General features: G+C 32.4%; 1 protein-coding gene and 1 long non-coding RNA gene across 11 annotated transcripts; one reads left to right on the top strand and one right to left on the bottom strand.

Moving 5' to 3' along the window:
• Positions 1-2,203: 2,203 nt before the first annotated feature.
• LOC110625867 (DCN1-like protein 4) lies at positions 2,204-8,804 on the bottom strand. Of its 3 annotated transcripts, XM_021771549.2 has the most exons (11): positions 8,657-8,782; positions 8,439-8,504; positions 7,469-7,597; positions 7,019-7,103; positions 4,449-4,523; positions 4,325-4,361; positions 3,695-3,778; positions 3,520-3,580; positions 3,262-3,368; positions 2,746-2,811; positions 2,204-2,534 (listed from the first exon to the last, which is right to left on the bottom strand). In XM_021771549.2, the coding sequence occupies exons 4-11, from the start codon at positions 7,075-7,077 to the stop codon at positions 2,439-2,441; spliced, it is 585 nt and encodes a 194-aa protein (XP_021627241.1). In that variant the 5' UTR covers positions 7,078-7,103; positions 7,469-7,597; positions 8,439-8,504; positions 8,657-8,782; the 3' UTR covers positions 2,204-2,438. The 3 variants fall into 3 exon arrangements, with proteins under 3 accessions (XP_021627241.1, XP_021627239.1, XP_021627240.1); XM_021771547.2 differs by lacking the exon at positions 7,469-7,597 and having other exon boundaries at positions 8,439-8,520; positions 8,657-8,804; XM_021771548.2 differs by lacking the exon at positions 7,469-7,597 and having other exon boundaries at positions 8,657-8,781.
• Positions 8,805-10,777: 1,973 nt separating this feature from the next.
• LOC110626496 lies at positions 10,778-22,018 on the top strand. Of its 8 annotated transcripts, none has more exons than XR_006352483.1 (5): positions 10,778-10,899; positions 10,982-11,045; positions 11,707-12,045; positions 12,975-13,525; positions 14,606-22,018. It is a non-coding gene; the product is annotated as an uncharacterized LOC110626496 (long non-coding RNA). The 8 variants fall into 8 exon arrangements; XR_006352484.1 differs by having other exon boundaries at positions 12,975-14,605; positions 21,508-22,018; XR_006352485.1 differs by having other exon boundaries at positions 12,975-14,694; positions 21,608-22,018.
• The last annotated feature ends 682 nt before the right edge of the window (positions 22,019-22,700 follow it).

Genomic DNA, 22,700 nt, shown 5'->3' with positions numbered 1-22,700 from the left:
TCTTCTTCTCTTTTTTTTTTATGATGAGAAGAAGGAGGAGGGACTATTTCGTTGACGGACAGAAACAATAAAGACATTTTAATAGATTTGAGAAAAAATAAAAATATTTTAATAAATTTAAAAAAGATAAAAACATTTTAATAGATTTTTAAAAATATAAGAACCGATTTGTTAACGATGGAAATACCAAAAATTTAATAAAAGATTTTATTTGAGGACAAAATTAAATTTTAAAAATTTTTTCTTTTATTTTTTATTTATTTTTAATAAAAAGGAGAAAAAAAAGTTATTTCATTTAACAAAAAATAAAATATTTTAATTAATTTTTAAAAATATAAAAATTAACTTATTAATAATAATAATATTAAAAAATTAATAATAAATCTCCAATAATAAAAACGCTTGCATTGCATGTATACCTTTTGAATTCCATCTTTTGAAATTGCACTTACTAACACTGACATAGAGACATGTAAAATACCTATGTTCCTATGTGTTAGTCAGACTGCCTATCCAAATATCTAGCCAGATCTTTCTAAACTGAAATTTACTTTCTGTCTGGTGGTCGGATTTTGTTAAATTGTTCATTATTAAAAAATATAAATATAGATTTATAAAAAAAAGTTTTTTTAAAAAAAATATATTTCTACTTGTTCCGTTAGTTGAGCTATTATTTTTTAATTGCGCATTATTAAGTAAAAAACTTTTATATCCATTTACATAATATATTTTAAAATAATAAAAATCTTTATACAATAAATTTCACTGCAGATAATTTGTATGTAAAAATTGCCCTCCAAAAAATTATTTAAAAAAATTAATTTTTATTGTTTAGTTAAAATCTTAAAAACATGACAAATTGTTTTTACAATTAGGCATAAACTAAAAATCTTAAATATTTTAATTTATAAATTTTACTATTTAACTATAAAATATGAGAATTATTTAAAGGCATTTTAACAGCCATCACTAATTCCACTCATTGTTGGTATTTGCGATCAAAGAATAACCAATCAACAAATGACGTGCGCATCTGTCACAAGGACATACACGAGAGTTATACTAATAAGATTCTTGAAAAATAGATCTTTAATTTATATAGTATAAAAAATTATTAATTATTTTTAAATTTTAAAAATATATTAAAAAATTTATTAATTAATCCCTTATAGATTTTAATAACTAAATATTATAAAACAACTAAAATACTCAAAACACAAAAAAATTAATAAATAAAACTTTTTTAAAAGAAATTAAAAATTGAGAGTATGATATAAAATCTCTAAGATTTACTCAGATATACTTTCCATCAGATTAAATCCGTAAATGTTAAATAAATATTTTTATAAATTAAAAGATTAATTAATTTACCTTTTCATATAATACTAACTAAAGAACAAAATGTTAGAATATTTAATGATTAAAACTAATATAAACACTAAATATTATTCATTTTATTTCATAATTTTTATTTATTTTATTTTTTCACACATTAAAAAATAATTTTTATTAACTTTTTGATTATATTATTTTAAAATAAAATTTATTAAATATTAAAAAATATTTTAAGAGATTTATTAAAAATAAAATAAAATAAAATAAAATAAAATTATAATAATCAATTTATATATTATTATGATATAAAAAAAGTGAATAAAAATTTTAGAATAACTAAAAAAATAACAAAAACTATAAATTATGAAGAATATATTTTTTAAAATTTTAAAAACACTTTAATATATTTTTTAAAATTAAAAAATCAATTAATAAATTTTCCCATAGTAAATTTTTCAAAATTATTTTTTTAAGAATTCATTGATTTAAAAAATCACATTTTTAATATTTAACACTAAAAAAATTGACTAATGAAAAATAATTTTTTGATAAAAAATAAATCAATTAAAAAATGACTTTCTTTTTTAAAGGTGAAAAAATATATATGCTTATGCTTTGGTGAGAGCTTTGCTCATTTCCTATCCAAATCATTTCCCTAGGCTGTATATAAGAATAATATAGCAAACTCTAAACAAGATCTTTGTCAAAAAAAAAATAATAATAAAATAATAATAACTCTAAGCAAAATCAATCCCAATTAACCTTTACCTATTTTACTTGGAAAGTAATTATAGAATCAATGCAATGACAAGGTTTGGCCTTGCTCTGGCATACCAATGACATGAAATCTGAGAAATTGGAGAAAGAATTAAAAGTTCGTAAAGGAGAAAAAAATAAACGAACATGGGAAAATTAAACATGCTGATGGATTTTAATGTGTAGTCCTGCAGGCAAATCAATCACATTTTTTATCTAACAACAAATTGCAGGTGAATCCCTAAAAATAATACAATTTCCAAATTGACCAAAAACATAAAATATTTCTTTAGTACCTACTTCAATATGGTTTACAGTAGGTTAAGGCAACCTAAGGACAATAGGTTTCAAGTCCTTTTCTCTTGCATCCATTCTACAAAATTATCCAGTATCAAGGGCCAAGCCAGTTCTGGATCATAATTACTGAGGTCTGAGAAGCTTATCTGTCAAAAAAGTGTGTTTACAAATCCATAGAAAGATCACCATGACAACCCAAGACTGGTATATGATGCAGCTAATCGTGCAAGAACAAAGGCACAAACAGCATATAATATAAGGTGAAAAGAAATTTTCATCTATTATACTGAAAAGAAATTCTGAAATTCTCCTCCGTACTCAAGAAATTTAAACTATAAAATAAGCAATGTAAAGTACCTCGGTGCAAAAATGGTAAAAGCCCATCCACTGATCCATGTTTATGACCTTGTAATCATTCTGAATCTGCAACCATGAGCAGACATGGCATAAGATTATCAATTTAATTTGAAGCAGGGTATCACAAACTAAGCACATGCATAATACAAATGGTAAGTTCAACCTCTGTTCGGATCCTAAAATTGTCTAGACCACAGTACATCAAACTACAGGACTGTAAAATCTCTAATACATTTTCCAGAGAAAGCAAAACCGTAACAGGTGAAGATTGGCCATAAGAAACATGGATGGCAGACACAGGGCTCATCGGCACAACAACAGTCTTACGCAGTAAGCTAATAGACCCGGGAAATAGAGAAATAGCCAAACACATGCACAGTACTAGAAACTAAAATAGATGGAGAAAAATTGAGAGGAGGTAGCATGGAATAAACAGTATCAACTACACACACACACAGAGGCTCACACAGAGCAGCAAACTTGCAAAGCATATGGCAACCAAGCTCAGCCACTCACCTTTAGGTACTCGATGAAATAATCAACTTGAGCACGGAAATGAGGTCCTAAAACAAGATCCAGTAACTGACAGATGCTTTCTATGTCTATGCTCTTTTGTTTCTCCTCTGAGTGAAAAACATAAATAGGTTCAATAAGAAAAAGGACATAAATAAGGGGACAAGAGACAGTTGGAAAGAAACTGTAAGCAGCAAAGATAAAGGTGGAAACACATCCTGACATTTTGTTTCTACATGCGTAATTCATAAATCATAATACCTGTTAAGCAATACCGGAATGAATATAAATAGAAATCCATAAAGTTCAATGGCCTCTTGACCTTGTGAATATAAAAGAAAACATCAGTCTTTATTGAACTTAATAGACGCATATAAAAGCCTGTCAAATAACTGAATTAGGCCTTCCAAAGGAAACAAAGAGAATCATATTATACCTCTTTCTCTAACTCTGGAAGGGCCTTCTTCAATTTATTTACAGTATCAGCCCTCAGCGCTTTAAGACCTCTTCGCCACTCCTCCTATCAAGAAGAAAATTTGAGAGACAGAAAGAAGGAGATATGCATGAGCTTTTTCTTTTACTTGCTATGCAGACAATGATGATGGTCTATTATGGAAGAACCAAATGAAGAATGAGAAAAAAAAGGAGGGAAAAACAGAAGAGAGCCTAGAGAAGAATAACTCATTTGATAGACTGCACATATTGTGTTTGTTGAACATATGCATACATATGTTGCCATCACTCGATGTAACTTGATAGTCACAATAAAAATTCATAGGACACTTAAGGAAAATTCCAAACTACCAGAACACATGCACCATGAGACGTTGGCATTAATACTATGGTAATTCATGCAATCCAGAATTGAATTAGTTAAATGGAAATTCTTTTTAAGAAAATTACATATTTTAAACATTTTAAATAAAAAAATATACAACAGCTCCATCAAGCAATAAGAGGTAAATTGAATCAAGAAATAAAAGATAAGCAGATAACATAAGTTATTGACTAAATCTATAAACAATCACTAATTGAAATTGAAGCAGGCATGAGTGATGTTACTTACCAGGGTAAAGTACCCCTGCTTTTCAGCTTTCATTTTCCTGATATGTAGTCAGTCCCATAAGTTATAGGACAAATGTTTCAAGCCAAAAGTTAACTACAGTATCTAATGTTTTGATCCAACTTACCATGCTAGCATCAAGATCCTCACATCGGTATGATCCACCTCCATATCCAAACACAAGTTTTCAATTCCTTCTGGGCTGTTTAAAGGATATTTTTACATCAGAATTCCATTCATAAACCTTATAAATAATTGGACAAATTTCCAACTACTTAACCTGTATATATATGCTTATACCTTAAAAAGCAAGACTGCAAATTGAATTCCTATTGAAAAACTATTTACGTCACATTTATTTTCTTTCCAGTGATATTATTCCTATAGATCCCCCAGTTAGTGGAACACCATCATATTGTCTGGAAAGATAGCAGCTCAACCCATAATGGCAAGCCAACCGGTCATCATTTATTTTTGGAGTTCACCAGTTAAAAATCATAAGGATAAGTTCATTTTTTTTGTGAAAGAAAGAAAAGGAAGAGCTTGTCTCGTGTAAGATGATGGAATTCTTGGCTTCTTCATACAAAAATTGCAGGAGAGAGTTCAAGAAAATCTTTCAACTATATTATTCTCAATTTATTCAGAATAACTGAGTTGAGTTTTCAATCAGTATTTCCATTCCTTTTGTAATCCAATAGTATCTCCTGTTTGATTCTAAATCCAATTGAAATATAGTTTTAATTAATAGTGAGATCAAATTAGGACCAGATAACAAGGATTATTAAAAGCCCTTCAATCAATATTCTCATAGCCACAAACTGCCTACTTAATTAGAAAATGCCCATTTACATGAAAAATCCAAAATTTTCGCTATTTTATAATTTAATCCAAAACTTTAAAAATTGATAAAATTGTCCAAAATTACAAACTTTATTGCAATTATATCCAAACATAAAATTTGAATTAGGGAGAGTGTGTCTTGACGATATGTCAAGATGACATAGATTATTTTATGATATTCATATGCCATATAAATAAATGCTATTGGTAAAAAATTCTAAAACTTATAACTATTTTGTAATTTAATTCAAAACTTTGAAAATTAATATAATTCAACTCAAAATCTCTAAATTTATTTTTCTTCATCCTCGACTGGCCTGATGTAAAAAACCACGATTTTAAATTCTTTCTATTAGCCACTTGTTCCAACAAAAATTACAACAGACCTCGTATTTATTAGTTTCTTACTTTCTAAATATCTTATTAGGTGTTCAACACAATAAATTTTACTATATTCATTATAGAAAACCATGTCAATATAATAAAGAATAGAAATTATAGTCTTACTGTTAACAATTGTACTATTAATCTTCTATTACTGCTTAATTATATAAGTCTGCTTGAATGCACAAGTACAAATATTGCATTAAGAGCAGACATTATTAAAACTCAAAAAAATTAAGAAAACCAAAACTAGAAAATAGAAAGAAATCCTATTATAGTTTCTTGTGCTAAACAGACGGGAGTGAAGTATAATAATAGGATCTTAGAAATTTAGTAGTGAAAGGGGATAAATTTAGGAATTTTGAGTTAAATTATATCAATTTTTAAAATTTTGGATTAAATAGCAAAATAGTTAAAAGTTTTGGATTTTTTGTCTCAATAGCATTTATCTATGTGGCATGAGTATAATAAAATAATCCACGTCATCTTATCACGTTAGCAAGATACACTATTCGCAATTCAAATTTTAAGTTTGAATATAAATACAACAAAATTTGCAAAATCATCACTTTGCAAAACATCATGCATAGATTACCATGGGCTTGGAAGCGGTCTAGCTCAGGTCTAAGGGCTCAGGACCAATATTATCAAGGCAAGAGGTGACACTAAGGCGATAGAGGTGAGAGGCAAGAGACGAGGCGACACCTTTTTGAATTGAGGCGCCATACTTATATATATACATATATGTATATATATGTAAGTGTATAGATATATATGTATACATATATGTATAGATATTATATTAATTGCTTCTTAATTAGTTTGCATAATTATAAGAATATATATTCTTAATTAGTTAGCTGAATTTTAGGCGCACTTATATATAAATATGTAATCTTTTTCATTGGAATATTATTAAATATTAGAAGTCAACTATGCAGATATTAAATTATTTCTTTCCTACTTAGTTAAGATGTATATATCCCTATAATTATGCTAACAAATTAGGAATATATCCCTAACTAGTTAGTGTAATTATAGGCATAAATATCTCTAATTAATTAGCTTGATTATAAATATAAATCCCTAAGTTATTAGTATAATTATGGGAATATATCCTTTAATTAGCACCTAAACTGCGCCTTTTAGCTCCTTTAATAATGCTACTCGGGACCCAAGACAAGACCAGGATTCACCTGGGTTCTGGTTCAATTCTGGTGGGTTCAAAATTTATTTTTTAAACATGCTTTCTCAGAACCAGTTTGAACCGGTTAGAATCGGCCAGTTGTTTTTGGCCCAATTCAAATGGTTCTAGTCAAATCTGGGTTTGACCATTCCGGCACCAACATGCCATTCCCTTAAATTTTAAAATGAATATGCAACAGAAGCATAATGTAATGCAGCAGAAATTTACAAAATATAATGCTATAAGGCATTCCAAAATTTAACTGCATGTTTCATAGAGAAACTTACTCAATCAAACCAGAAGAAATATTTGCATAGGAGTAAAATAGGTTATCAATTCGCTCCATTTCTTTTGAAGATGCTTTACTTGAGGCTGAAAAGATAAAGACTTAGTTACAAGAACCCTATATTGCATAGTAAATTCACTTGGAAAACGAGCGCGGAAAAGTAAAAGGCCACAACTTCCAAATGAAAATCTTCTTAACATCCAATGAAAATCCTGCTTTCAGCTAGCTCAAAGCATGCAAAGTAATAAAAAAAAATAAATAAAATCTAGACCATGAACATGCAGTCAGACACTATCTTCAAAATGGACCAAACACATGCAAAATGACATTTTACTGGACTAACAGGTTACTCATTTGCATGCTGGGACATCTATGCAGATATACAACATCATATTTCAGACATCACACCAAAATATAAGAAGCAGAAGAACAAAAAAGAGCTATACATTACCTTAACAAAAGGGACAGACTGAAAATTTTTATGTCAAAGGTGCAATCTGGATTGGCGCAATCAGATTTGAATAGTTCAACTTTTCAACAATTGCGTTGAGAACTTCTAAAGTTCAGAATTTGCACTCAACTTTATACAAGACCAAATGAAGTTGCAAAAACACTCTTTAGTGATTGAGCATGTGAAAACATTAGGGAGTGTTAACTATTTAACAAGCACTTAAGTAGGAAAAGCAAAGATCGCAGTCATAAATAATGTCTTCATGCTGTAATTGACTGTTCATTTTTCAATATTCATTGAGACACGAAAAAAAAAAATCTATTGAAGCAAACCATGAAAACCCTCACTACCAGTGGAGTCAAAATTTCTGATCCCCCCCAATGATTTCCTATTGAATATAGCACAAATTCTTCTCTCTTCCATTATTTTGTACCGATGACCATTCTGTTTTAACACTTCCAAGTTCCTAATAGCATTTTGAACATTACAACACAAACTTCGTTGTCAAGCAGATTGTGCTTTCATATTTGTAGATAACTTATCTCTACCACACTTGTGTTTTAGCTACAGCAGTAAAATAACTAGGATGGAGCTAGATTAAGCCCGAAATTCAATTGGGAAAACTCTAACCTTTTATTCTAAGAAATCAACTAAAAGAAAAAAGAAAAAGAAAGAGGGAAATCCACTTGAACTACAATAATCCCAATTAAAGCGAAAATTATGAATAATGATTAAATAATTCGCGTATCAAACAAGCAGAGTCTTTCACCCTCCATTTGGAATTTATGCAAGAATTTAATTAAATTGATTTCTTTTCTAATAATTGTATAGTTTAGGATGAAAGAATTCAATTTTTTTAATTTCATAATAAAAAAATTGAAATCTTACATAATTTAGGAGAAATTCATTCTTTTCTTTCAAACATCCCAAAGCTGAATTAATAAAAAAAGGAGCAAAGAAAGAGAAGTACCGGAGCGAAAAAGATCCGTAGCTGAAGTGATCGGAGCGACGGAATTGGATTGACCAGTTTTCCTGGCTGCAGAACGACGCATCTTCAACAACCAAAATAATAATTTAATTTGATATTCTTGAGAGAGAGAGCTATCTATCTATCTATCCATCTATCCATCTATGGGAGCATAAAGTGAAAAAGAAAGGTTTACAATAGAAATTAAGAGAGAGAAATACCTCAAGAGAGAGAGAAAGACAGCTAAAGGAAGCTTCGATGCTCTCTTCTGAAGCTGATGCGGAGCGCCAATTTCTAGAGAGAGAAATAGAAATGAATTAACTATGGAATTTTGATCCTTCTTCTTTTAATATATATATATTTATCTTTTTTGTGATTGGTGGGCATCTTGAGGCAGCCTCCCAGGTTTGCACCTGCATCAAGTTGTTTTTGTCGTAGGATGATATTAGCAAGTCGCAAATCAAGACTTGGAGCTGTGACAGACTAATGTCCAATCAAATCACTTCTTTCTTTGGGGGAAAAAAAAAACCTCTTCTTTTTGGCCCTTGTCTCTTTCTATTGGAAAAATTTTACCAACCCGTGTATCCATCCATTAAATTATCAGTCAGAATATTGGTATATTCAAAGTTGAGATTTTTTCTCTTGCGACTTTTGTATAATATTTCAACTGTTTCTGTTAGTTTATTGCTTCGAGATGTGTCGCAGAATTCTCTATGTTTTATTTGTGAATTGCAATTTGAGTCTTTAGAGTTGGTGTCCATATGTCCAAACTATTTGGCTAATTAGATTTCATAATTACACAATTAATTTTATAGATTTTTCTAATTTTACGTTGCGATAACTCTAATATTTATTTTAATTGCGTTCATTTTTTAATATATATAAAATAAAATAAATAAAAATATTTTAAAAATAATATAATTATGTCGCAAAAACACGTAAGGGTGTTTTTATCAATTAGAAAAAGTTTACAAGAGCAAGTTTACAACTGAAATGCTGAAGGGAGGGCTAAGGGAGGGCTGCGGGAAGTGGTGAATTAAACAGAGTGTCAAAGCAATTTAACTGGGCATTATTGGTGAATTAAACAGAGTCTCTATTGTTCCTTGTTGGAGGCTTGATAGTCTAGTAAGAAGGAAATTATCACGGCAATGCCACGTGAAGGACCACATAGATGGCCCAATGACATTGACATTGCCCGACATACATCATCAGCTGGGAAACAAATCCCTTGCCAACAACATGAAGATCATCGGAGGAGAAAACACCAATAGCTTCCAAAACTCCTCGCTGATGCCAGATCATATGGTGGTCAAGTGGATCGTCCGTTGATGAGAAGGCAATGACATGACAAAAACATGACAGCATGAGACAGTAGTCTCTATTAATATTTTAATAATAAAAATAATAAATATTTTAATTTTATTAAAAAAAATCATACTATTCATATCACGTGATACTCTAAAAATATTGAATAATTATTATATATTAATAAAAGGATAAGTAATAGAGGTGTGGAATTTAAAATCTAGAAAATTCAACTAAATGTATTTAGGGCTAAGTTAAATCGTGCGAGTGATTGGACTGAAGTATAAATTAAATAATGCCCAATTTTAACAAAATTCCTTATATTATATATTAATTTTTATTTAATTTTATTTTAAATTAAATTAAAAAAAATTATTTTTAAATATTTTTATTATTAATAACATTTTTAAAAATTTATTAAAATATTTTTATATTTTATTTTCATGAACAAAATAATTCCGCCTACTGTTAAAAAATCTTCTGAAAATGAAACCAATTAATTTTATTTAGATTTAATGTTAACTTTTTGTGATATTCAAACACACACGAGTGATTGAGCTGAAATATAAATTAAATCATGCTTAATTTTAACAAAATTCCTTAGATTATATATTAATTTTTAATAATTTTTATTTGATTTTATTTTAAATTAGATAAAAAAATTTTACTATTTAATTTTTAAATATTTTTATTAATAACAAGTCAATTTTTATATTTTAAAAACATATTTTTATTTTTTTTATTTGAAGAGAAGGATAATAATACTATTTTATTGATGAAAAGAAAAAAATAAAAATATTTTAATAGATTTAAAAAAGATTTAATAAATTTAAAAAAATAAAAAAAATTTAATAAATTTTAAAAAATATATAAACTATGTATTAATAATAATAATATTTAAAATTAAATAAAATTTTTATTTAAGAGTAAAATTGAGTTTTAAAATTTTTTAATTTATTTTTTATTTATTTTTAAGAAAAAAATGAAAAAGACTGTTTAAAAGATAACAGCATTCTAAAAGATTTTTACAAATACGGAAACTGACCTGTTCTTGGCCGTCCATATACTCCTTCCGTTCCGTTCTCTCGCTAAACTGGTGCTTTTGAACACATTCTCTCTTTCTCGTCTCTGTCACTAGTCTCTCCCTCCTTTTTTGCTGGTACATGTCATTCCATTATCAATCTACCATATCTATTCACTCTGCTGTATTTCATTTTTTCATTCTTTGTTTTCATTTTCAGGTCCTTATGGTTTTCAATCGTGTAATTTGGCAGCTTCTCCATTCCAAACCCTATATCAATTGAGGTACTCTTTTTTTTTTTTTATTTTACTATTTCTTTTGGGAATTTATGGCCGATTATTTTGATTTTCTTTTTTTAAATTCTTCAAGGATTATAGAGAATTGTGGAATGGAAATATTAGTTTCGTTTGAGTTATTAGGCCATGTTAAGTGAATGGAGATGTCGTTTGTTGTTCTGTGAGGCTCACTCTAATTTGGTAAGTATTTATTAACTGGAAATTAGGTTAACCTTCCGGCGACTTAGTTTCAGTCCTAAGGCCAACTTGTTGGTTGCTACCTCCTGGGCAACCGGGTTTGTTCGTTTTCTTTCTTAAATTCTTGCTTGTATGTACTTTTTTTATTGTCCTGCTCTTAAAGCTTAAAATTGTAGCTGAATTTTAATTTTTGAAGTTGTTTTCAGTTCCAATGTATTATATTTCATTTTTTACTTTCATTATTTATTTTGTAATATGAGCATTCATAAAAAAATTATTGCTTAAATAATTTGTTTGGTAAGATGTTGAAAATCATATGGAATGGAGCCACTTTAGGAAGTGTGCCCAAGGCATCATGCCAACTGTTGATGAATTGATGAAATGTTTATATATCTTCTTGTTATTTATGAATTTTTGATCAACAAGAAGTCTAAACCTTTTCTTATTTTCTTGTTCCATTGTTACTTTTAAGGTTTCATGCTCCTCTTGGAAGGATGATGAAACAACTGCCTTTTCTGGAGGGTTTGACAAACAATTGAAGATGTGGGTTCTGCCATCTGGACGTCAACTAGTAATTGTTGCAATGCATGATTCCCAATCAAATATGTTACATGGATTCCGCAAATGAACATGTTGGCTACAGGAGTATCAGGCAATATATGGTGCAGCCTTGCCTGATCAGCAAGGCTTCTTGGTGCGTGCTTGATAATGTTTCCCTTTTTTTTTTGAGACAGCTCTTATATTTAATACAAGAGAGTCACTTCTCCCCACAAGATGTGTTGCAGCCTTTTCTCATCAGCAAGGCTTCATGGTATGTGATTGATTATGTTTCCATTCTTGTGAGGCAGCTTTTACACACACTCACGCACACATACGGAAGATGTCTTTTCTAATAACTCAATTGGATGCTCTTTCTTTACTTGCTGGATTTCTTTCTTTACATATTTTACACATACAACAAAAACAGAAGAAATTTCAGTTTTACACCATGGTCATGATTTATATGTGAGGTGAGTGGTTAAGTTTTCTATATGCATTTTTTTTTTAAAAATGCTATTCCTGCAATGTGGTGCTAGCGAAAAACATCCTCAAAATTGGTGTTCAAACAGAACGTGTGGCGACTTACCAAATTCATAGATGACGATGAAGTATAAGCATTTAAAATTTTCAATAGAATTTGTTTGGTTTTGGCTACTCTTGACTTATGCATTTGTTCTGTGTTCAAACTATCTCTTTTATTATTATTCATGAATCCTCTTAATACTAGGGTTCTGTAATGTATGTGGCATAGGTTGGTCCAACAAATGGGAGGGTTAGTGTACATTATATTAAAAAAAACACTGAATAATTGCATTTCTTTGTTAACTTAGATATTTCCTTTTTTATTTTTTTTCTTTTTTGGATAAGAGGACACGGTAATGTCGAGAATGTGGTTTGAGGATGATTTATTCATCATGTTTTTTATTATGTCTATCACCAAACTCACGACACTTAGCCAGACACTTTTGTTCAATTTTTTTAATTCCTGTTATTTTTATTTATTTTTATTTCTCCTTATCAGTTTTCTTCCTTGATCATCTGAACTAATACATTCCTTTTTGCAATTTTTATTTTTGCTGGATTGAGCTCTTCTTTCATAGTTTGATAAAGGAATTAATGAGGGGTTATTTATTTATTTATTCCTATATTTTTTTCTTTTTACTACTCACATTTACATAACCCTAAACACTCTTCTCTCAGCAATCGATTCCCCATGGCTCCGATACGTCGCTTAACAGCCTCATCCTCCACCACCAACGATCGACGAGCAAGGACATTCACTAAACCCCTCACGCCATGAATCTCCACCAGCAGCCCCTAGCAGCCATGACGCAATAACACCAAATCGGGACATCATCTCGTTGCTAGCCCATCGCACGACGTCAACAACACCACTCCCTCGCCATCGCCGCCACATATAGCTGCTCCGGCTCCATGCCAGGATGACTACCTACCCACAAGAGCCGCGTGACATCATTGTCGTCGCAAACAGCGACCTCGCGACAACACCATAGTAATTGTTGTCTCTCCACTTTGCGAAACACCACTGCCATGCCTCCATACAACCATCGATGGACATGGCCAGCCACCCATCAGCTCTCCTCAATCTAACTCTTCTTCTTCCACAAACACTAACTCTCTCAAATTTCCAAAGACTAACCCAACTATTGTCAATGTTTCTCTTGCAGGTACAAGATCCATAATTGGGAGAGGCAAACATCAATTACCCTTAGCCCATTCCCAATTACATGGTAACTTTAAATTTACAAGAAAAAAGAAAAATGAAAAGTATATCAAAGTCTCATATCTTCCTATTGTATAAGGTAAAACACTACATGTCCCTACCATTCAGGAACCTGATTTGAATGTGGATGAGTTGATTGCAAATATTGGATGGATTAATTTCTTTGCTATGAGTTGAGTTGTCCTATTTACTATGAATTAATTTGGGAATTTTATTTCACTTTTTCATCTATATTACTGACTGATTGTACATTGAACACAACTGAGGTCATGAAATTATTGTTGGGCTAAAAATTTGCACATTCAATTCATAGATTTTAATAAAACACTTGGATTAATTGATGATGAATATGCAAAATCTGAGGAGTATTTGAATTCCTACATTGACTATTGCAGTGAATTTGATCCTCAAACAGTGCATGAAACACTCACACTCCACCCACAGAGTCCTTTAATCTTAGAAAATCAAGTGACCGTACTTGAAGTGAATTTAATAAAGCACTTGGATTAATTGATGATGACTATGCAAAATCTGAGTAATATTTAAATTCCTACACTGACTATTTTAGTGAATTTGATCATCAAACAGTGCATGAAACACTCGCACTCCACCCACCAGAGTCTTTTAATCCTAGAAAATCAAGTGACTAGTACTTGAAGTCACCTGCTCTAGTATACCTTCACAGATTGATTATATACTCATTTTCAAGAAGGAAGGACGCACCAAGAATCATATCTAAAGCTGAATTATTTTTTCCTATGGTGCATGATTGAGAAAAAGAAAGTTAATTTGGGTTGTTGCATAGCATCGCAATTGCGCACTGCCATTGACTGCAACATACCATTAACTTTAGGGAACATAGTCATAAAAATAGTTTTGCTTGAAGGTCTTATTGATTTGGCACGTACAGAACTACACAAAGCTTATGAACTGTTACCCTTAGATCTCATGAGTCTTGGTGATACAGGGTTGCTGTGCAAGAATGGTTCTGTGTTTTCTATTTGACCTAGGTCCAATCATCCTTAGGCAACACTGCATATTCCAGCTTGTTGGTGATAACGACTGACGGTGTATTTTCTTCCCCAAGGTATGCATACTTGAGATGAGAAGATAATGGTTTCAATTCCAGCTTCAGAGCTTGCACAACAAATAGTAAAAGTTTAGCGTGGGCAGTAGGTAATTTTGAAGTAAAGATATTGTGTTTTACTTTATTGGCTTCAAGTTCATAGACTACGTCCCTCAACCCTTCTTTTAAAACCAGATTAGTATTTATGGCTACTAAACTAGCTCTACCCAAGTACTCACACATGATAGTATTTAATTCATCCTCACCTTGCAATTCAATTACTTGCTGGACCATAGGGTATAACGTCTGCACCACACACACTAGAAAGGTTATTTGGGTATTTCATGATGCTATACATATTAAATTTTATAATTTCTCCATCGACTTAAATGGTGTGTGTGCCATAAAAAATATCTATTTTAGTTCTAGCAGTTGTCAAGAAAGGTCTACCTAACAGGAGGTTAGATGTATTGAAAGGCCTATCATCATCCATATGAACTATGTAAAAGCTAGTAAAGAATATTAAATTATCAACTTGCACAAGCACATCCTCTAGAACTCCCTCAGAGTATATAACTGACTTGTCAGTCAATTGTATCACCACACCTTTTTCTTTCAAAGGTCCAACATTCAAAAACTTATAAATTGACAATGGCATTATATTTATGGATGCACCTAAGTCACACATTGTTTTCTTTAGTCCACATTGCCAATCTTTATAGGGGTAGTAAATATACCTTGGTTCTTGCATTCTGTAGGCATTTTACTTTGAAAACAATAGATACGTTTTCATCTATACAAACCTTTTGATATCCTACAAGTTTCTTTTTATTGGTGCATAATTCTTTTAAGAATTTCGCACAAGAGGTACTTATCTAATTACATCAAGAAACATTATATTGACCTCTACCTTACGAAATGTCTCAGGATCTTATTCTCTTCTTTCTTTTTTTAGAGTTGGTTAACCTTTCATAAAAAGGTTTAATGGAAAAAGTATCAGGTTCGGTTTGTACAGCTGTTAGAGCTTATTTGCTATCTGATTTAGATACTACAATTTCAATCTCCAAGTTTATATCTTGACCGTTGCCCATGGCAACTCTTTTCCACTCTGAGGGTAATGGTACTTACATTTTGTTTGAAATTCACTATAGTTTGAGAGAGCAACTTCCCTTGATTCTCCAATTTGCTCATTGATGTTGCTAATTGACTCATTTGTGTTTCCAAGTTGAGAATGCTTGTCCTTGTCTTCTGTTGAAATTGTTGAGTATCTTTAGAGACATATTTAAAATTTTGTTAAAATTTTGTTGTATATTAATGACATACAACGCATCTATAAGGTTGTGTCAGATATGGTTTACTTACAACAGAAATATCAGGATATGGCTAGTTACTTGGGTTAAGTAGAAATTTTGAAAGATGAATTTAATTCTCTTATGTCTTTTACTGATGATGTTGATGCACAAGAAGAACAACGTGATAAATTCTTTATGGTTTTGGCATAATTGGATTGCGATTTGACTTTTGCTCTATGAAAAATAAAATTTTGACTAGTTCAGTTATTTCAACTTTAGAAGATGTGTCAGCTAGGCTCTTACATATTTTCCTTAGTAAGAGTGACACTATAGGAATGGAATCCTCAGTTTTGGCTGTGCAGCAAGGGAATCAAGGACAAAGAGAAAATTGCAAAGGTCAAATGAAGAAATTTCGTTGCTCCTATTATGATAAGAAAGATCGCACATGGAATGCATGTTGGGCATTGCATGGCCGATCACCACGGCCAAATCAAACCAATAATACTGGCAAGTTAGCAGCTCATCTTGCCCAATCTAATGAAGAAAGCCTATTTCCACAACCTACTAATAAATCTCAGGAACTAGATTCAATCACTTTAACTGGAGAAGACTATAAATAATACTTGCAGTTCCAAACAGCTAAGTAACATCCTCCATTTTCTAGCATTGCTCACTCCATTAATTCCTTTGCTTGTCTAACTAAGTCTTCACCTGTTGGTCCATGGATTCTAGACTCTGGTGCTTCTGATCACATCTCTGGTAATCACAATCTTTTCTCTACTCTTGTTTCACCTTCCACACCATCTAAAGTCACCGTAGCTAATGGTTCATAAACTCAAGTTAAAGGAATAGAAAAAGTACAACTTCTTCCTTCTATTTCCTTAACTACTGTCTTGTTCACTCCTGAATGTCTATATAATTTAATTTCCATTAGCAAATTGGAACAGGATTTGAGTCACAAGGATTGTACCACCTCTCCACCTCTCCAGTTGCTTTTATTTCTACCACTTCTGCTGAGCTTATTCATAACCGTTTGTGACATCCTAGTCTTCTCAAATTGCAGAAAATCGTTCCTAGTTTTTCTTCTTTGCCTTCTTTAGCATGTGAGTCATGTCAACTTGGAAAACAAACTCGGACTTCATTTCCCAAGCGAGTCAATGACAGGGGCACCTTGATGTTTGACATTATTCATTTAGACATTTGGGATTCAAGTCGTGTCAATATTTGTTACTTTTATTGAAGATTATTCTCGTTGCACTTGACTTTTTTTAATGAAGAATCGCTCTGAGTTATTCTCCATTTTTCAAAAATTTTGTACTGAAATACATAATCAATTTGGTGTTCGCATTAAGGTTTTCCGTGGTGATAATGCACGAGAATATCTTTCCTCCTCTTTTTCTCACTTTTTGTCTACTCAGGGTATTACTCACCAGACTTCTTGGGCCTATACTCAACAAAATAGTGTTGCCGAGCGAAAAAATCGCAGTTTGATTGAAATCGCTTGCACCTTACTCATACATCATAATGTTCCGCTGCGTTTTTGGGGCGAGGCAGTCCTTACTACCTGCTACTTGATCAAGCATATGCCTTCCTCCGTTTTGCAGCATCAGAGTCCTCATTCAGTTCTCTTTCCTAACCAGACCTCCAACCAGCTGTCTCTGTGAGTTTTTGGATGTATATGTTTTGTTTATGATCATACTTCTGGTAAAGATAAACTCCGGCCCAAATCAGTTAAATGTCTTTTTCGGTTATTCTCGGCTTCAAAAAGGTTACAAATGCTATGATCCCACTGCTAACAGATATTGTCTCTGCATATATCACCTTTTTTGAAACCTTTTATTTTTCTTCTAGCCCAACGCACAAAACCTTTGTTTCTAGAGCTTTGCCTATACCTGCAACTCTTATCTCTTTGGCCTCACGTCAGTCCATCTCCCACTCCTACACCACCTCTTCAAGTCTATACACGTCGGCCTCACCCATCTGCTACTAACAATGATACTTATCTTCTTGATGCAGGTACTTCTAATGACTCACCTCCAGTTCCATCATCACCTACTTTGGTTATGCCTTCAGTAGCAACAGCCGCTCCTCTTGCTCTCCGAAAATGTATTCGCTCTTCTCGAAATCCTCATCCCATTTGTAATTTTGTGAGTTACCATTGTTTGTCTCCTTATTATATTTTTGTTTCCACCATGTCTGCTGGTTCTATACCCAAGACAGTTAGAGAAGCATTGGATTATCCTGGTTGGTGTAATACAATGGTTGAGGAGATGACTGCTCTTCATAATAATGGAACTTTGAAACTGGTCTCTTTACCACCTGGCAAGTCTACTGTTGGTTGTCAATGGGTTTACACAATTAAGGTGGGACCTGATGGCAAAATTGATCACCTTAAAGCTCGCCTTGTAGCTAAAGGTTACACACAGATTTTTGGACTTGATTACAGTGATACTTTCTCTTCAGTAGTCAAAATAGCTTTTGTTCGCCTCCTTATCTCACTGGCTGCAATTAATCACTGGACCCTTCATCAACTGGACATTAAAAATGCCTTTCTTCATGGTGAGCTCGCCGAAGAAGTCTATATGGAGCAACCTCTAGGGTTTGTTGTTCAGGGGGAGTCAGGCTTAGTATGTTGTCTTTGACGCTTTTTGTATAGTCTAAAACAGTCTCCAAGAGTATGGTTTGGACAATTCAGCACTGTAGTTCAATAGTTTGTAATGTTTCGAAGTAATTCTGATCATTTCGTATTTTTTCGTAATAATGGCGATAGATGTATCTACTTAGTGGTCTATGTTGATAATATTGTCATTACAGGAAATGATCATGATGGAATCTCTCAGCTTAAGCAATATTTGTTCAGTCATTTCCAAACTAAAGACCTGAGAAAATTGAAGTACTTTTTGGGGATTGAATTAGCACAATCTAAAACAGGTATTGCAATTTCTCAACGAAAATATGCTTTAGATATATTGGAAGAAACATACATGTTAGACTGTAGACATGTGGACACCCCATGGATCCAAATGTCAAATTGGTTTCTGAATAGGGGGAGCCACTTAAAGATCCTGCTAGATACAGAAGATTAGTTGGCAAACTCAATTATCTCACTGTCACTCAACTAGATATTTCCTTTGCTGTAAATGTGGTTAGTCAATTTCTTCAAACTCCATACAGTAATCACTGGGATGATGCAGTCATTCGCATTCTTAGATATATCAAAGGACCTCCAGGACAGGGACTACTCTATGAGGACAAGAGTCACTCACAAATTGTTGGCTATTCTGATACAGATTGGGCAGGTTCCCCTTCAGATAGACAATCTACTTTAGGATATTTTATTATGATTGGAGGGAATCTTATATCCTGGAAAAGTAAAAAACAGGGTGTAGTTGCAAGATTAAGTGCAGAAACAGAATATCGAGCTATGACTTTAGCAACATGCAAACTCATTTGGTTGAAACAACTCCTTCAGGAATTGAAATATAGCGATACTGGCCAAATGAAGTTGATTTGTGAGACAACCCTAGAAGGCTGTCCGCTGTAATTACCTCTATACTGTTGAGTTTCTATCGAATCAAAATTTCTGTAATTAAAATTCCAATTAAACTATTGTTGAGGCTGCCATTCAACATGTTCTTCCGCTCTTTGTGCCATCTCAATGACATCTGCCAAAGTGAAAATCGCAGTTACTCTCATAATACATCAAATTTCACCCGCAACCTCAAAAACTCCTCTGTATATTCATCTACCCTTTGACTTCCTTTAATACAGTCATGATACCGGTTATACAAAACATGGGCGTGATAACTACATAAAATCGTTGTTCAATCATCTGCTTCATCAACAGCCAGTTTCGCATAGGTTTTGGCCTTCTGCGATAGCGTTCATTTTGAACAGAATTCTACTATACTGCTGCACCACCCTTTAATTTGTAAGCCATAATCGGAACCTTTCGGTCCTCTTCCACGTTCATAATTTCGAAAAACCAATCAACCTTCACTAACTAATCAAAAATAGATTTTACATCCAACAAACCAGAAAAGTTCTGAAAATCTATTTTTATTTTGTAACCTTTGTGATGATTCTGTTGGGGATTTGCGACCACAGGATTTGGTACGGGCTATGGGCATTTGGCTATGGCGGGTTGGTTATTACCCTGTTGTAGGGCTAGCTTTAGCCTTCTGCGATAGCGTTCATTTTGAATAGAATTCTACCATACTGCTACACCACTCTTTAATTTGTAAGCTATAATCGGAACCTTTCGGTCCTCTTCCACGTTCATAATTTTGAAAAACCAATCAACCTTCGCTAACTAATCAAAAATAGATTTTACATCCAACGAACCAAAAAAGTTTTGAAAATCTATTTTTATTTTGTAACCTTCGTGATGATTATGTTGGGGATTTGCGACCACAGGATTTGGTACGGGCTGTGGGCATTTAGCTACGGCGGGTTGGTTATTACCCTGTTGTAGGGCTGGCTGTCCGATCATCTCCCTCAATTCTGCCAAGGATGTTTCAATTGCAGCGAGTTGCGCCTCTTGATTGTCGACCATGGATAAACTTCACACTGATACCAACTGAAATAGGATTGATTAGACTTCGTCAGGAGTTTTAACCAATAACGTTTAGCTAAGACGAAATTTAGAAAATGAAAAGTTAGAAGTCGAGATTTCTTATTAAATTCTCGAAAATTAAAAAGTGTTTCAAACAATCAAAAAAGGCTATTTATAATAGCAAAAACCCTAATATGAAAAATTATGAAAAAATTAAAATACAAATTTGACCTCTTAAACAATGGAATTTTCGCTTTGAACTTTGTGATAGGCTTGCGGCCTTCGTCACATTTTTTAAAGTCGTGCGTTTTAAAATTTTCTTTCCGAAAAACTATTATGGGCCTCCAACAGACGTTGACAGCAGAAATTAAGTTCGATCTAAATCTACTGTAAAATTCAAGGTTAATTGTTCTGTATCAAAAACACTAGCAAGAAGATAAAGGAAGCCTTGATACAAACCACAACAGCAAGCAAACCTTAGTGAAAGAGGCTGAAACCTATATTCTCATCAGATTCTCTTTCTCCTCGGCCTTCTCTTCCTTATTGGCCTCAGCAGCAGGAGTTGCAGCACCACCTCCACCGGCAGTAGCAGCAGCCAGGGCAACAACAATCACCACAAGGCACTGAAGCCAATTTCTCCCAACCAGCAGCAATCAACTCAGTAACATCCTTTCCTTCAACTTTACTTGTTCAGTAATGTATAGCATTCAACTTTCGTTATCTGTGGCCACTGGCCAGTGAGTCAGTGACTGCTCCTCCCTCCTTGAGTGCCTCAAAACACACTCAATGGGTGAAATTAATGAATTGTTGTCAATTACAAGATGAGCGAAGGCACTCTATGTTCACACTTAAAATTACCTAGTCTATGTAGGGGGGTCCTTTTCACGTTAATGTTATCATGTTTAAATGGATGTATATCATCATAGAAAAATGAATATTTCCCAAATGTTTTTCCTAATTGTTGCTGTCTTTGGCTTATCTTGAACTAATAATAATTAGTGCAACAATTTGACCAGCAAATCTTGCTCGAGAAAATCCATACGAAATTCTTAGATTCATTTTCTATATCTTTGTAGGACGTATAACAGAGCCAAGACCTACATCTATATGCGTTTGCCACAGGTAATTTAATAGATATTTTGAGTTGTATGGTCTGTCATGTCATGTTCCTTGCAGGATCTGAGGTCAAAGGCAAAACCACGAGTTGGAACTAGTGTTAGAAAGTAAAGCTGCATATCATTAGAGGAACATAGCCTTTTCTTCCCCTGGAACATCAGGCACAACGGACCACATTTGCTCCTTCCCTCGTCCATTGTAAATGCAAGGGTTTTGACTTGTGTGGCTTTGTATGTACGGATGTCTTCTATAGTGAGAGAGTTCGTATAGATGTAGGTGCCTAGATTTGGATCATGATGGTGATCTATGGTCTAGTGTGGCATAAAAGTTTGTAAGTCGGCATGATCTAAATTAGTCGTGCGTTAGGGTTCACCTATCCTTTGCAATGTTAAGCTTTGGTATGAATTGTTCTTCCCAACTCCCTTGTCAAGAAAAAAAAATCCCTGCAATGGTCGAATCATACCAAAAGCGCATCTCTCTCTCTCCTTTTTTTTTTTTTGGGTTGAAATTTAAAATCGAGGTGATATTACAAGTTTAAAGATGATTTTAGTACTATTGATTGATAACTTCTATTGTCATGGATGTTTGATGATTGCGTTGTCCTTTAAACAGATGAAAAACGAAAGCACAGGTTGTTTTCATTTGCCAATTGCAGAACAATAGAGTTGTATAAAAATTTAAATGGGTATGAGGGTAAATAATGTTCGCACTGAATCGGTCTATTAAAGTAAATATTTTTGGTGAGTATTTGTTCATGAGACTCGAAAAAATAAAAAATATTGAATTACCCCATTCAAGTTATTTATTTCAACTGGTTTTTTAAAATATATTTAATACATAATTAATATAGAGAATTATATATTTAATGATAGTGGATTTTCTATTAGTATAAGAAATGATATTGTCATTAAAATTTTAAATTTTACATTAGTAAGATAGTAGTAAATAAATTTCAATAAATGACAAAGATAATCTTAAATAAATCTTAGTAAGTGCATGAAATATCAAAATAGCATAAAAAAACTATTCGAGGAAGCTCTTTATTGACTATGTAATACACCTTTTGTTCTACGAAGATGGCTCGATAATGGTTTTTTATTTATTTTTTGAGAGAATATAATTAATATAGTTAAAAAAATAAATTTTATTTTTT

The sequence above is a fragment of the Manihot esculenta genome, chromosome 11 (genome assembly GCF_001659605.2).
Source record: "Manihot esculenta cultivar AM560-2 chromosome 11, M.esculenta_v8, whole genome shotgun sequence".
NCBI classification, from domain to species: Eukaryota; Viridiplantae; Streptophyta; class Magnoliopsida; order Malpighiales; family Euphorbiaceae; genus Manihot; species Manihot esculenta.
This window is presented reverse-complemented; position numbering and strand designations above follow the sequence as displayed.